General features: G+C 40.2%; 1 protein-coding gene across 1 annotated transcript in view; it reads left to right on the forward strand.

Moving 5' to 3' along the window:
* pappaa (pregnancy-associated plasma protein A, pappalysin 1a) overlaps window positions 1-16,866 on the forward strand; it is a 722,863-nt gene that overhangs the window by 503,769 nt on the left and 202,228 nt on the right. Inside the window, exons 11-12 of the mRNA XM_039762740.1 lie at window positions 13,260-13,373; window positions 15,277-15,412. Of these exons, the coding sequence (XP_039618674.1) occupies window positions 13,260-13,373; window positions 15,277-15,412 (250 nt within the window). The remainder of the gene's footprint in view (window positions 1-13,259; window positions 13,374-15,276; window positions 15,413-16,866) is intronic.

The raw sequence follows: 16,866 nt of genomic DNA on the forward strand, positions 1-16,866 counted from the left end.
TTTGTATTAGTTCTCTGAAAGCAAATAATGCAAATGCAAATAACCAATGGCCAATAGTTACGGAGAAAGCGGGCTTCCATCTGTTTTGATCTAACTTGAAACCTCTACGCCTAACCTACAGTGCCCATTAGCAGAGAGAGAGGCAAACCATGATGTCAAAGCAGTTAAGACAGATGCTACCTTGGCTCACCAGGCGTCGATGAAACTGTTTGGCTGGGTCTGATCAAATCTTCTGTGAAGACTTAGCTGTTGTTGCCTGAGGCGGCGGCAGACTAACTCAGTACTGTACAGTTGCTCTGAATGTGGACATTCTTGTGAATCTCCCTTAGTGCTGGACTCGGTTGACTCTGGAAGCCTTCAATACAAATAAAACCAGTTCATAATTTCTCCTTGTGAATAAAGTGCCAATTTTCATTGGCAGAGACGACTGGCTGCTGTTAAGATTCGTCAAACCTTGGACATCTTGCTGAATTTTTTTTTTTTTTTGTCTTCCTATTCAATTGTGAAATATCCTAATGCTTTGTTTTCAAGGAACCCTTTACCATATTTGTGTGTTTTGGTTTATTTCTTTAGTTTGAGAAAGGCATAGTTTAATTTTTATCTTGTCACACCGTCATTTTAGAGTCTCAGCATATCGCGAAGGTGCAAGAGGTAGTGCTTCAGCACTCTGTAAGAGATTGCAGATTTAATCCTTGAACAGTGTTGGGTTTGTGCTCATAGACTTAGATATTCTGGTTAATGACTCACAGTTTCCCACTTATGGATTTGGATATGAGCAACACTGAAGCACCACAAGGGTCAGACCTGTCTCTTTGTCTCTTCAGTTTGCACACCTCCGACGATAAATATAATACCCGGTCTTGTCAATTGCAGAAGTTCTCAGATGATTCTGCACTTATGGGATATATTGAGTGGATGTAAAGGTGGTACACCTGGTACACTTGGGGATCAACATTAATTACAGGTTGGACTGGTCTCGCATCACGGTGTAACTATACAGTCATATGAAAAAGTTTGTGAACCCCTCTCAGCCTGCATAATAATTTACTCTACTTTCAACAAAAAAGATAACAGTGGTATGTCTTTCATTTCCCAGGAACATCTGAGTACTGCGGTGTTTTCCCGAACAAAGATTTTTGGTGAAGCAGTATTTAGTTGTATGAAATTAAATCAAATCTGAAAAACTGGCTGTGCACAAATGTGGGTCCCCTTGTCATTTTGAATGTCTGTCACTGCTCAATGCTGATTACTTTCAGCACCAAATTGGTTGGATGAGCTTGTTAAGTGTTGAACTTCATAGACAGGAGTGTCCAATCATAAGAAAAGGTATTTCAGGTGGTCAATTGCAGGTTGTGCTTCCCTTTGACTCTCCTCTGAAGAGTGACAGACAGCATGGGATCCTCAAAGCAACTCTCAAAAGATCTGAAAACAAAGATTGTTCAGTATCATGGTTTAGGGGAAGGCTACAAAAAGCCATCTCAGAGGTTTAAACTGTCAGTTTCAACTGTAAGGAATGGAATCAGGAAATGGAAGGCCACAGGCACAGTTGCTGTTTAACCCAGCAGGTCTGGCAGGCCAAGAAAAATACAGTAGCGGCATATGTGTAGGATCGTGAGAATGGTGACAGACAACCCACAGATCACCTCCAAAGACCTGCAAGAACATCTCGCTGCAGATGGTGTATCTGTACATCGTTCTACAATTCAGTGCAATTTGTAAAAGAAAACATCTGTATGGCAGGGTGATGAGAAAGAAGCCCTTTCTGTACTCACGCCACAAACAGAGTCACTTGTTGTATGCAAATGCTCATTTAGACAAGATTCAGATTCATTTTGGAGCAAAGTGTTTTGGACTGATGAGACAAAAATTGAGTTATTTGGTCAGAACAAAAAGCACTTTGCATGACAGAAGAAGAACACTGCATTCCAAGAAAAACACCAGCTACCTCCTGTCAAATTTGGTGGAGGTTCCATCATGCTGTGGGGCTGTGTGGCTAGTTTAGGGACTGGGGCTCTTGTTAAAGTTGAGGGTCGGATGAATTCAACCCAATATTAACAAAGTCTTCAGGATAATGTTCAAGCATTAGTCACAAAGTTGAAGTTACGCAGGAGTTGGATATTCCAACAAGACAATGACCCAAAACACAGTTTGAAATCTACAAAGGCATTCATGCAGAGGGAGAAGTACAATGTTCTGGAATGGCCGTCACAGTCGCCTGACTTAATTATCATCGAAAATCTATGGGATGATTTGAAGCAGGCTGTCCATGCTCGGCAGCCATTAAATTGAACTTAACTGGAGAGATTTTTTATGAAGAATGGTCACAAATACCTCCATCCAGAATCCAGACACTCATTAAAGGCTACAGGAGGCGTCAAGAGGCTGTTAGATTTACAGAAGGAGGCTCAACTAAGCATTGATGTCATATCTCTGTTGGGATGCCCAAATATATGCACCTGTCTAATTTTGTTATGATGCATATTGCATATTTTCTGTTAATCCAGTAAACTTAATGTCACTGATGAAATACGACTGTGTCCATAAGGGATGTCAGATATTAAAAGGAAGTTGCTACTTTGAAAGCTCAGCTAATGATAAACAAAAATCCAAAGAATTAAGAGGGGTTCTCAAACTTTTTCATATGACTGTATAAAAAAGGTGAGAGCAGGTTATTTTTTCTTAGGAGACTCTGCATCCTTTTAATGTATATAAAATCCTAATCCTAAAAGTGCAACGATTTTGTGCAATGATTTTATGTGACTTTTTATGTCACGTTTTTTGTCACACTTTAAATTGTGCTTATTTTAAAACCTACATATATATGTTTGGTATCATTCTTTTTAGAATTTATCAAACTTTAATGTGATATTGTTAGATTTTCAGATTCTTATTCTGTTTTTAAGTTATAAACTGAAAAATATCAAGAATTCACGTCCCATGAGACGAGACTTTGTGCCAAAACGTTTAACCACGCCTGGGGCCAGAAATAAAAGACAAAGAGTAGGACAGCTGCTGTACAGGCTTTTAAATGTTCGAAGTGACACACAAGATGCAGATCACATGGCACGGCAGCAACAGCAAACCAGCAGCTGATCAAGCAAACAAGAGGTAAAAAAAAACTGTATTTGTTTCCCATTGTATCACCTTTTAAGAGGTGGTTTCGGAGGAGCGACCGCGTCTCCTTGGGGTGCGTTCAGCCACCCTCTTCACAACACTAGCAGCATTGATGCGAAGTGGCTGGCACATAGAGCAGAAAAGGGGGGTTGGCGAGTGAAGTGAACATGGGGTAAGCCTCCAAGTTTATATATATATATATATATATATATTTTTGATAGATAGATAGATAGATAGATAGATAGATATACGAGGGACTTTCACAAAGTTTCCGCACTTTTATATTTTCATTGGAACTGGTGAAGGTGGGAGTAGTAGTAATTGGGCATTAAAAATTTGGTACGATGCTGGGAAAATTGCATCACAAAGGAAAGTGACTATGTAGAAAAATGATGTAATTTGTTTTTGAAATTCTTAATAAACAGAGTTAAAAAAAAGTGCGTAAAGTTTTTGAACATCTCTATATGCATTGAATTAACCAAGCTACCCAACTAAATGTAAATCTAATTAAATGAGAGCACGCGTACATTAGTATTCAATCTTCTTTGTGATATACTGTAACTGTAATTAAGCACTTATTTGTAACAAATTGAAAGCAGGGTCTAACCACATTAATACCATGTAGGCTTTCAGGCTATACTGATGTAGAATTTTTGACTTTGTATCCACAAGGATCTCATTTGTTTGTATTTTTACATTTTTGGACTGGTTTTTCCTGTCACTCTTGGGATTGTTGTGACATTGACATCACCTTTCCACTATTTCAGCAACATTCCATTGCTAGTCTCCTGATCGCTAGCATTGTGACGCGTAACATCATCAAATAAATCTTTTAAAAATAGTGGCCTGTTAACTCTTTTACCCACATACTAGATCTCTAGCTCTAATCTCTTAACTTTCTGCGAAGTTCAGCTCTAACACGGAAAGAAGGCTGTAATACTGGACACGTGAGCAGCAGTTATGATTATTATTAAAAGAATTATGTGAAAATGGATAAATAACTTGTATGTTTACTATATGTGCTTCTATGTACGAATGTAACTTGTACACTTAAACATTTGTTGTGTACAGTATGTACTTTAATGCTTCCGTAATTCCATATTGAACGAAATAACATACTGTATTTAAGTAGCAAATATATCTCTGTAGCACCACAAAAGGGCCTGACAACCATTTGGGAAAAGTGACTCCTGAGATATATGGAGCCTTGGGATTCAATGACAAAAGGATCTTTTTTTACAGTGCTCAATATGTACTTATGGCATCATAGAGTGCCCATGAGAAGGTGGGCAGCCATTTGGCTCGGGTCACCACAACTGTGACTGTTAAGGCCAACCATGGACCCCCAGTGGTTTTTTTTCTCCTGCAATGTTGTTGACTGTAGTTTTTGTTTTCCTCTTTTCCACAGTCAGAAGGTCCTATCTCAGTTACAACTTTAAGGCATTTAAAAGTGTCATGTTGTATGTTAGTGAGAATTCACAGAGTGTTTAATATACATAAATGTATGGTTTTGCCGTTTGCTGTTAATGCTTTGTAGTTGTGGAATTGTATACACACTGTGAGCCTGTACTCAGTATGGAGGGTCCATTTGGAGCTTCATGTGGGATGGATGAAAGTTGCCCCTTATTGTTCATAGTGGCTTAGACTTCACTATCCTGTAGAGGGGTGGGGTCCCTTCAGTGTCCAGTGCACACATCCCTAGAGTAGCACGAACAGCACCACTTTGTGAATATATCATGGACTTTAAGGAGCACATGGCCCTTGGTATGCTTAGCATGTGCACTTTTACTTGTCGAAGCAGCACCCAGTGGGTAATACCGCATACTCAGTATCATCAGAGTTCAACGACTGGCAGGGGGGGTGCCCCTCTTAGTGTCTGGAGCACGTGCCCCTTCAATAGTATAACCGACTCCCCTTTGTGTATATCTCAAAACTTTTAAGGAGTGAGCACCTATTGCTTTCATAAATGGTGTCCAGCAGGTAACAGCATACACTCAGTATTATCGGAGTTTGATAAACAGTCCCCCTCAGAGTCCAGAGCACTCACCCCTATAGTAGCACAAACATCAGCCATTTGGACTTTACTTGTAGAAATGTTCCCCAGTGGGTAACAACGCACACTCAGTATCATCAGACTGGAAGGGGGTTGTCCCCCTCAGTGTCCCGAGCACGTGCTCCGTCAGTAGCACAGACAGCACCTTCATTTTAAGGAATGCATGCCCCTTGGTGCAACACTTTTACTTTCATAAATGGCGCCCAGCGGGTAACGGTGCCCATTCAGTATCATCAGAGTTTGACAACCTATCCCCCAGATGACGCTGCCATTAGACGACTAACCTATGTCACTTAATGGATTGATGGGCTCTAACTTCTATACAAAAATAAACTGAAATTATTAGAATACATTCTGGTGGACCTCTTATAGTGAGGTCTGCTTACTTCCTGTTCACTTGAGAGTTGTAATCCATAACACTTCAATATACTTCAATAAAGTACAAAAGATTGAAAAAAAAGCAATAAATACTTCCTTATGTACATCATTCTGACTAAACACTCTGTCTTCATTAGTAATTAATTCTCCTTACTTTTCTGTATTTTCTCCGTCATTATAATGTTTGCATCAGACCTGCCGTGGCGCACCATTTGAGAAGCATTGCTTTAGAGCAAGTAACATATGCTTGGCCTTGTGCAAAAACTAGAGATGATAAATATATTTCAAAAATATCCAAAGTTTACCAAACAATGGAGATGGTCGAAATGGCACAAATGCTGGCACACCAAGTTGTACTACGAAGCTGAGCGCAATAATACTGTATGATTATAAATACACACATCTGCATCAGCCTTAAAGTCACTCCATGGGTTTCCCAAGTTAGAGTTTCTGGTGTGTGTGTGAGTTTATTACTATTTACATATTAACTTTATTCATTTCTGAATGTTCTGTAGCTTTATGCTTCTCACTGCTGGGAGTATGCGTGCAACATTTAAATTTGTGTCATCCATGAGCCGTACATATCGCAGATCGTGTAAGGATTTCAGTGTTAGGAGCCTTCGTTTCTCCGTTCTAACTGTGATTCTAGTTTAGTGTTTTGGCTTCTGCTGTTTTGAATTTAGCATGTTTTAGACTACGCCTTTGCCTACTTCTTTTATTCTTTTTATTACGTTAATTAATTTTTCTTCCTTTTTCTGCCTCTTGGCATTCAACACAACAGGCTTGTCCATCCTATTCTCTGAGATTTTCCAAAATAACATGAATTGGAGAGTTGAAGTTCCTAAAGTCCTCCTCGCTATCACACTACTTGGTCTTTGCCTACTCGTTTTATTTTTTTCATTATATTTTTTAACTTTCCTATTTCAGTCTTTTGGCAGTGGCTGTCTTCATAACATCTGGCACAGGCCATGTTTTCCTTTCTTTTTTGTTACCTGCATTCATTTCTTAACTTGGACTTACAATCTTTAACATTAATTTAATGAATATTTCCAAGTAATTGGTGTAATTGTTTCTTTGGGGCCTGCTGAGATGGATTGATTACCAATGCCCTTATATTATATGCTTGTATTGCTGTTTTTTTAAATACACCAGTTAAATGAAAATTCATAGTTTTATGATATGGGAAGAACGAAGAGGATCCGGAACCATGGACAACGTAAGAGCACCACACAAGGAATGACTGAGAGATTCAAACATGGCATTCTGAAACTGCAGCTAACCAGAAGTGATAACCATTGCATCTCCTATTTTAAAAGTAAATAATCCAAATTAGCTCAAAACATTAGAACAGTTTTGATGAGAACAGGCCATTCAGTACAACCGGCTTGTCAATCCTATTCATCAAGATTGTCCAAAATAACATGAAGTCGAGATTTGAAGGTTCGGTACTTTTCTATTATCGTGACGTAAATCGGTAGGGCTGCCACGCCCACCGTCTTCCACTGAGAGTAACGCATGTGCAGCACGCCATGTTGACAGTAAATTCCTTGCCACTAATGTTTTCGCGTTATCTCTTTGATAGTGCAGCATACACTAGAACAATGAAAATTTGGGAACTACCAACCAGCAAGGCGACATCTGTGTCCCTTCTTCAGGACACAGGTATTCTTCCTATAGAAAGGCTCTGTCCCCAAAATCACCCTATGGAATTATATTTCTCCAACCAGGTAAAGTAGAGGTGCTTCAGGAAAACTTGCCGCACAAGTGTCACCATCCGACAAGAGAACTGGCTGGAGAATTCCCAATTACCATTCACGACTGTGGTTCGGTTCATTTATTCGTGGTGTGAGGAACTAACGTCAGTAAAATGGTGCAAAAACCAATTAGACATGGTGCAGGGAACTATAGTTGACTGGAACAAATATATGCGGGAAGTTTGCACGTGGGGCGTCAGTCGTTGTGAGAGGACACAAATTGGAGGCAAAGGACTATGCGTCGAAATCGATGAAAGTTTGTCCGATATACTGGGTGAGGAGGGAGGCCCCAATGATTTACGTCACGACAATAGAAAAGTACCGAAGATTCCTTAAAGTCGTACTCTTCACCACATTACTTGGTAACTTATTCCATGTGTCCATGGTTTATTGCATGAAGAAAAACTTTCTAACATTTCTGCGAAATCTGACCTTAACAAGTCTCCAGTTATGTCCCCGTGTCCTTGTTGCAGGTTTTATTTTAAAGTAACAACCGGTATATGCTGTAATAATGTGTCTCATAATCTGAAATACTTTGAATGTGTCACCTCTCAATCTCCAGTTTCTGCTCATATCCTAATTAGTTATTGTGTAATAGACCCCCTTTATTTCAAAGCGGAATTCCTAATACATTTATAAAATGGTAAAGATATGATGAGCCGCTGGCCTGATTTTGCTTGCACATTGCTTGACACATCCTGCTTCCTAGAAACGATTATTTATTCAGAATGAGCTGTGACTTCACAGCCATGTACAGGTACATATCCTTTCTCTTTTTTTTTGTAATTTTCTATGATACATTAAACAGCACTTTGGAAAGAACATTTTCTGCCTTCTCAGTGAGGCCTAATGGAATACACTCTGCAAACACGGGGAAGTTCATGAATTGTGTATGGTTTACACAGAGAGTGCCTTCATGGAGTGACTCACACAGCGGTCCGGTATAATGCTGAGCCCCGCTGTGAGATGAAGTAATAGAATGAAATCGCCATTGTGCAGCAGGGAGCATCACACCATGACTTGCCGAGGCTAAGGATCATTAAAAATGATGTGGCTGCGTCAACTGCCTTTCCAGATTTTATTTTAGTGTTATACACGGCTGCATTTTATTGATATAACATCAGGAGAATTGCGTGAGTTTTTTTGGACATCAGCATTTGAAAAGCAATATTTTATTCTACACAGTGAGTTGAAATGCTTTGCAACGTGTTGTGTCCTCTTCCCACGTGAAGTGACTAAAGCCACAGTGAAGGCATGAGCAGTGACAATCAGAGATTGCGTACCGTGTTTGGAAAATTCACAAAAATGAAACACAACAAATTTGACAATGAAAGTTTTTTTTTCCACTGTCTAAAAGTTAAAAAGAGGCATATAAACTTTATAGGTCTCAGATCGATTAGGTCATTTTTGTTGCATAATTAGTTCAGAAATTCCCTGTAAATGTTTTTTCCTTCTTGTTTTCTTGGATTAGTTAATCAAGCGGGGTCATTTTTGCTAAATCGCTTGTAATTTGACCTCTCCAAATTAGAATCATTGCTGTTATTGAACTATCTGGAGTATAAACATGTTTGGTCTCTTTGTAAAGGTAACATTCTCTAGTTTCACCCTTAGTAGTCAGAATCACTGTAGGTGTGACTGATCAAAAGTTATGCACATTAGAACTCACAAAAAAAAATGAATTTTTTTGTTTTTTGTGAAAATAAAGGCCTCTATAGCTGCATGTGGGTAGGTGGGGACAGAAACACACTATGTACCAACAGAATAACTTGTTGACTACTCACATTTCAAATTTGAAAAGAATACCTGTAAAAATGACATTTTTACACCAGTTTTTATGTGGGCATGTCCAGGTGCTTTTTAGAGGGACCTCTGGTTTATCCATTATCCACATTTTGGAACGTATGGAAAAAGTGTAATAACTTTTGAATGCTTCAACCCACAGATATCAATGAGGGCTCTACTGAAAGCTTACACCTAAAGGAATCTATATCTACACACAGTGTCACTCTATTAGTTATGGAAATTCATATTCCATAATGAAAAAAACAATAAAAAATACACATTTCAATATAAAAATAGTCAAAACAAGTCTTATGGGCCAAAAATATATATATATTTATTATTATTTTTACTTTTTTAATAAAATGCACACAAACTATATACATTTTTTACAAACTGTTACAACACAGCTCAGCATTTTTCCATGTGCCACTGATTGTAGCAATCTTAGCAGGCAGAAAGCACACGGGCGTGTCACATGTCGCTCTCTGCCATTAGACGTCTCCTGGTCCGATCGATAACTGTCACGCCTTGTACATGCATCTATTATTTAATCGAGAGTGTATTTACGTTTATCTGTACTATTTCCATATTTAAAATGCGAAAAAGACTTGGTGAAATCACAATAAACAACCACGCACCAAGTCTGCAGACTGGCACAAATGCCAGCTTCGCAGCTCGATCGGTTTTGTTTACAAGTTGGTATGGCAAGTTACATATCGACGTGCTCAGCTGCTCATTGGCTGTAAGTTTGGAGTGTCACTCATAGCGTCAATCAAACTGGTAGATTCTACCAGGGTTTGGAGTTGTGCGTCATCGTTCAGCTGTCTGTGACACTCGTTGGCTATACGAGGTGCCAGTCACCCCCCAGACCCATCGTAATTGGCCAACTTAGGTGTCAATCAGAAGCTAACACTTCCGTGTAACATGCTTTAGCATGGTTATTGCCGACAGAAACAAATTACGTCTGATATGATCAATAGAAATGAAAAAAAATGTCGGAGCTAGTCTCAAGTTAAGAAACGTTTTCTGGAGTTTTTGTCCCTTTGAGGATCTATCGTGTGTTTTGGACCTAATCGTTTTACTGGATTATATCCCTTGGAGCCTTACGGACAGAATGAGATCAATATTGCTCGGAAATATTGATGTTTGACTTGCAGAGAGCCTTCAAAGGTAGTCAAAGGTAGGAAAAGTCAGCTCTTAAAAAGTATTTACTTCTCTGTAAAAAAGGATTTAGTGTCAGTGCTGTGGTTGTTGTGTGTCAAAATGGTTTATATCATCGGAAAGACGAGACTCTGAGGTTTCATTTGATGTGTAGTATGTCGAAGTGCATGACAGAGGGGCATGCACACATGGCTGTGACGTCGTCCAATCATAGTTATGTACCGGGACCGGTACGTGTGCATGTTAATTAATGGCTAGCAGAATTTTAAAATGTGAAGCCTATATTTGGTATGTATTGAAGGGGCTGATCTTAAAGTATCATGTTTTGATTATGTTTTGTATTTGGGTGGTACGTACAATGGTAAACAACTGCATCACGGCTCCAGAGGTTTGGGTAGAACTTTTGTGACCCAGGCATTATCTGTGTGGAGTCTGCATGTTCTCCCCATGTTTTTGTGGGGGATTACTTCTTCTCATTCCCATATATATATATATATATATATATATATATATATATATATATATACCCCTGCTCACTTCACTCGCCAACCCCCGACCTACGCTATGCGCCAGCCACTTCGTGTCTCTGCCACTAGCGTATGTGGATTTCACTTTCACCAAACAACAAATCTTCTAATTCATTGGGAAGAAACACTACTTTTCCCTGATGGCAACACAAATTAGATGATCTACAAGTCTCCGACTTAAAGTTTAAAGCCGAACAATAACTACATACTTCTGTTATATCACCTGTGTCCATATATTCAATCTCTTTTCGCTGTTCCATTATTTCACCAAGAAATAATTTCTGTTTGTTAGCGCTAATGCAATCTTTGCTATAATATTTTGAGACTTTCGAATTGTACTACTTTCATAATCTCTAATCTGCTCTGCATGTGTATTGCGCCAATGTTTTTGAACCTCTTTAGGGCATTCTACTTTGTATTCTACTCTTTGTCTTTTATTTCCGACCCCACTTGGAGCTGAGAGTGCAGGAACTGTGTCTGACAATAGCATTCGCATGAATGAGAAGTGATTGGACTGTGGGTTTGGTTGTAAATGTTTGGGATGAGGATGGGACTTTTTAAAATCTCTTGGCAAAAAGTCTAGTCTCGCAGGACCTGAAAAAAGTCTTGTCCCAGGATTTCCTTTTATAATAGAGAGAAAAATATATATATATATATATATATATATTGTCACAAGAACGAGACATGGACAGATAAAGAGTTGGGGCAGCCACCCGTATAATGTGGTATCCTGGCTGCAAAAGGTCGTTTTATCAAACAATCAGCACTGAAGTGCATTCAACTGAGTCCAGAACAAGACTAAGGAAACAAAGGAAAAGGGGCAGGTTTTAAAGGGGGAGACAGGAAGTGAGGTCATATGGATCTGGCACGTGGTCTACCACCATTGGTTCATAGCCGGACGTGACATCAGAGGGACTGGAGCTGGTGTGGCCGACTTCCATTGGCTCAGTCCCGGAAGTGATGTCAGGAGAGCCAGGTGAAATCCCTCGGGGATGGTCTACAGGCAAGGGAGAAAAGAGTCAGTGCACTCTGCCACACCCCGGCATGCCTCCGAACTGCCTTCACTCAAGCCCTTTAGCTGCCTCCCATGCGCGTGTGTGACAATATATATATATATATATATATATATTGTAAGGTTTCTAAACTCTATTTGGGACGACATGCCAAAGAGTGTCCCAAAGTGTGATCTTCATGTGAGTATAAGAGATCCCGCTATAAGAAATAACTGTGCTGTTCCTGTTTCAAGCTGAATAAAGTTGGTTTTGCTAAAGTACTGAAACTCAGCCTCGTGTTTTGGGATGCAAGGCAGAGACTCACACGTCACGATATATACTGTATATAATATCTAACGTCTATCTCTCTGTCTGTATGTCTGTCGCTTTTCACGAGAGAACTACTTAACGGATTTACATCAGGTTTTTTTTCTATAATTTGCTTGAACATTCCAGTTGATTTTGCAACTTCTCTTATCATGCTAAGTATCATAATTCACTTGCAGCAGTAATTTAAAATGCAAATCCGAAAGAGATGCTGCGGGCCGAGGGGAGGGGGAAGTGGGAAGGGCCCTCCTCACTCCCGTACCAGCCTCCATTTGAGTTTTAATCTCTTCCATTCCTCTAATCGTGATGGACATACCCTTTCAATTCAAGAGATTACAGCTCTCAGTGAAGCTTTGCTTTGCGATGTCAGTTAACAAAGACCAGGGACAGACAGTCAGGTTGGCAGGGGTTGATCTTAGCTCACCACACTTCTTGCATGGTCAGCTTTACGACACTTTCTCCCAGGTTAGTTCCCCAAGAAACCTATATATCCTCGCCCTGATAGCAAAACCAAAAACATTGGCAGTGTGCTTGGTGGTTACTCTGTCAGGTGGGCGTTAACATATCGTAATCTCTTGGACCAATAGCTTGAGTTTTTCCGGATTTGACTTATACAACCGACATTATAAAATATGGGAAATTATACAGTAAAATCAAGCCATGACTTACCCGCAGGAGAACTAACAATGCAAGTATATATACGGTATTCCAATTTTCCTTCCACCTCCCAAAAGACTGCGGATTTTCAAAGGGTCTCCCAAGTTTGTCAGAGAGTGTGGCCACTGTGATAGACAAGTCAGGAAGCCCAAAGCTATCAGATTAAGCTCCAGTCCATTTGAGAAAGCAACTTTATGTTTATAACGTAACTGATCAAAAACTTTGCTGTCCGGCCATGTTGCCTGTGTGATCATCTTCCCATTACATGAAGCACAGTCACACTGGATTAATTGTCTCCCTAGGCCTCAGAAAGTGAAGTTTGAACCAGGAACATTGTGCTTTCAAGTGCAGTGCTTGCTCCCTTCGACCACTCTGCCTTTGAGGTGAAGCCCCGCTAGTACTTGTGGTTTGACCGTGTCTGGTTTCTGGTTTCTGATTTGTGTTTTTATTTTTAATCATATATATAAAAGCCTTTTTTGTGATTTTTTTTTTGTAATATTGTGCTTCTTTTCAGGTTTGCCAGAGCAAAGTCTTTGAGCTGACGGAGAGAGTTTCTCAGTACTCCTGGTTCCCTTGCCCAGAGGCGCTTCAGCAGCAGTCCTCAATGGTCTCCCAGTTCTGGATGAAGGTACAGGGTCGAGAAAGGGGGCTTCTCATTTACACAGTTGGATCAAATAGACCTCCTTATGCTGGCAGATCTGTGTGTACTTCACAGTTTAACCAGATCATGTGTCTTGAAAGGCACTGTGGCCAAGTAGCAAACCATAATGACCTCTGGTGACACTCTATAAATCATGTGTTTATGACTCCCGAGAACCCCACTAAGTAGCCCACTAGGACAACATCTGATGGTCTACAAGTGGAAACAGCTGCCTTTTTGAGGAGAGGAAGAAGAAGATCGTACATTTAGAAATCGCTGCCAGGAAAGCTCAAACAACTTTTTTTTTTTCAAATGTACAAATCCACACATTTTTACCGCTTTATTTGTCAGATTTACTATTTTAGTATGCAGCATGCAAAGACAGAAGCCAGCATGGTGGTGTACTGGTTAATGCTGCAGCTTCTCGGCTCCGGAGTTCTAAGTTCATATCCTGTATCTTGACGTTTCCTGTGTGTAGCTTACATGTCCTCCCCTTTTTTCTGCATGGGTGTTGGCCCTTACATCCACCAAGATATGCAGGTTAGGTAAACTGGTCATTCCAAATAGGCATTGACAGAGGTGGACCCATAGAAAGAAGGGTGCCATATCCAGAGATGAATTCTGCCTTGCATCCAGTCTTGCCAATGTAAGATTTTACTTCCTGCGACCCAGAATAGGAATAAATGGAAACAAGGAGGCAGCCTCCTTACTGTTACATTTTTTCTCGAAAATCTACACTCAATAAATCATAATGACAATGTGCCAACGCATCTTCATAAAAAAGAGAAAAAATAAAATCTCTCCTTCACATAAGTATTCAGACCTGTTGCTGTGGCACTTCAAAATGTGCTCAGGTGTATCCTGTGTGCTTTAATTCTTCATGTGATGTTTCTAAAACCTAATTGGAGTCCACTTGTGTCAAGTTTAATCGATTGGACATCCTTTATGAAGACACGCCCCCTGTGTAGAGAAGGTCCCACAATCCACACTGAATGTTGGAACAAAACCCAAGTCATGAAGTCCAAGGAACTCTCTGTAGACCTCTGTGATCAAACTGTGGTAAGGCATAGATAAGGACAATGGTATAACATTTTTAAAATCATTGAGTATTCCCTGGAGCACAATGGCCTCAATAACTGTGAACTGGAAGAAGTTTAGAACATTAGAACAATCTAGACGAGAGCAGGCCATTCAGCCCAACAAAGCTCGCCAGTCCTATTCACTTATTTCTTCCAAAAAAACATCAAGTCGAGTTTTGAAAGTCCCTTACTGTCTTACTGTCTACCACACTACTTGGTCACTTATTCCAAGTGTCCATCGTTCTTTGTGTAGAGAAAAACTTTCTAATGTTTGTGTGAAATTTACCCTTAACAAGTTTCCAAATGTGTCCCCGTGTTCTTGATGGACACATTTTAAAGTCACAGTCGATCCATTGGACTAATTCCGTTCATAATTTCAAACACTTCAATCATGTTTTGCTTAAAAGTCTAGATTCCTCCTGGGGTTGGCCATGCAGCCAAATTGAGTAACCAGGTGAGAAGGGCCTTAGTCAGGGAGGTGACCAAAAACCCAAAGTTTATTCTAACAGAGATTCAGATTTCATCTGCTGAGATGATAGAATGTTTCAGAAAGCTGACCATCTCATCAGCGCTGAATTAATCAGGCACATATGACATTGGTGTTTGAGGTAATTAGTGAAATCTCCACTGGCCTAATGTGAATATGAGTAGGTGGGTATGTGGGTGGCATGGACTAACGCCCCATCCATGGCTGCTTCTACTGTTCAATCTGAAATGGACTGAAAAGGCTTGAGAATGTTATGTTAAGTATTATGGTGTACTGTATTTAGCGTTCACACTAATTGAATTAAATGCTTGTGTATCTCTGACAGGCATTTTTTAGCCAGCCAATGGTGGCTGCCGCAGTGATCATTCACTTGTCTGCTGATGGAACCAGCTTTATGGACCAGACTCAGAAGACTATGACCGTTAAGTTGATTGATACCAAGGATCAAGTACACGATTTGGGTAAGAGTAAATTTGTTGACCTTTATTCTGTCAATGTATAATTATAAAGTATCAGGGACATGGAATGAAAGGGTATTTATGGATGAATCAGTGCAACAAGTCCAACTTTATTTTCAGATGCAAAATGGAGCATTTGCCATGCATACAAATAAACACACAAGTAGAACAATAAAAGTATTCAAGTGGTCACTAAGTGATTCACAGTCCATCATACACCTTAAAGAACAGTAGAAAAATTGCGATGAACACAAGTCATTCACCCCAACAAGCTCATCCATCCCATTCACCTAGATTGTGGAAATGTCAATTCAAGATCTGAAGGTCTTAAAAGTCCAATTTTCTACTACTCTACTTGGTAATTTATTCCACGTGTCTCTGTTTTTATGTGTGAAGACATTTGCATTGCCCTTAACAAGTTTCCAACCAGCAGCCATACCACATGCACTTCAGAAGAGGTCATCCACCTGAAGCTAAACAGGTTCAGGCCCAGCCCGTAGCTGAATGGGAGACCCTCTAGGAAAAGCTTGGGTTCCTGCTGGAAGAGGAACATTGGTGAAGCTAAAAAGAGGCACTTACCCTGTGGTGTGAATGTGGGTCCAAATGCCCCAGTGCAGTGATGGGGACACTGTGCTATAAAAATGGCGCCATCCTTTGGACGAAACGTTAAACTGAGGTGCTAACTCTCTGTGGTCATTGAAGGTCCCCTGGCATCCTTCGTAAAGAGCAAGGTGCATCCTGATGTCCAGACTAAATTGCCACCTATTGCCTAATCATTCTGACCCCCTAATCATCCCCTGTCTCTAGTTGACTAACTTCCTCTCACCCCTTCTCCACCTAACAGCTAATGTGTGGTGAGAGTACTGGTGCAAAAATGGCTGCCATTACATTATGCAGGTCTACGTGGCTCCCCACTCTCTATGTAAAGAGCTGTGAGTAGCCAGAAAGGTGCTACTGTATATAAATGTAAAGAATTATTATTATAACCATGTCCCTACGTTCTTGTTGCAGAATTTATTTCAAAGTGACAACTGTGATCCACTGTTATCATTCCCTTTATAATTTAAATCAGTTCAATCGTGTCCCCTCTTAATCTAAGTTTCCTTTAACTGAAAAGGTTCAACTTCTTCAGTCTCTGATCATTAGACATATATAAACAAAAGATCTGTGTGTGTGTGTCTGCGTGCGTGCGTGTGTGTGTGCCTGGAGCAGTCTGCTCTGCTCATGCTCATGCTCATCCACAGCCACTAGATGGCACATGCATGCACATTTACATTTTTTGGCCGCTGGCATGCACCTCAGTTCTCACTACGAAAGACCTGTGTGCGTGCGTGTGTGTGTGTGTGTGTGCAAGGAGCAGTCCACTCTGCTCACACTCAAGCACAGCCATGGGAGTTGATGTGAATTCTATGGTAGATGCAGAAGCCTATACAAGTGTGACTTGCACTTGGTAACAT

This window comes from Polypterus senegalus, chromosome 9, assembly GCF_016835505.1.
Source record: "Polypterus senegalus isolate Bchr_013 chromosome 9, ASM1683550v1, whole genome shotgun sequence".
Lineage (NCBI taxonomy): Eukaryota > Metazoa > Chordata > Cladistia > Polypteriformes > Polypteridae > Polypterus > Polypterus senegalus.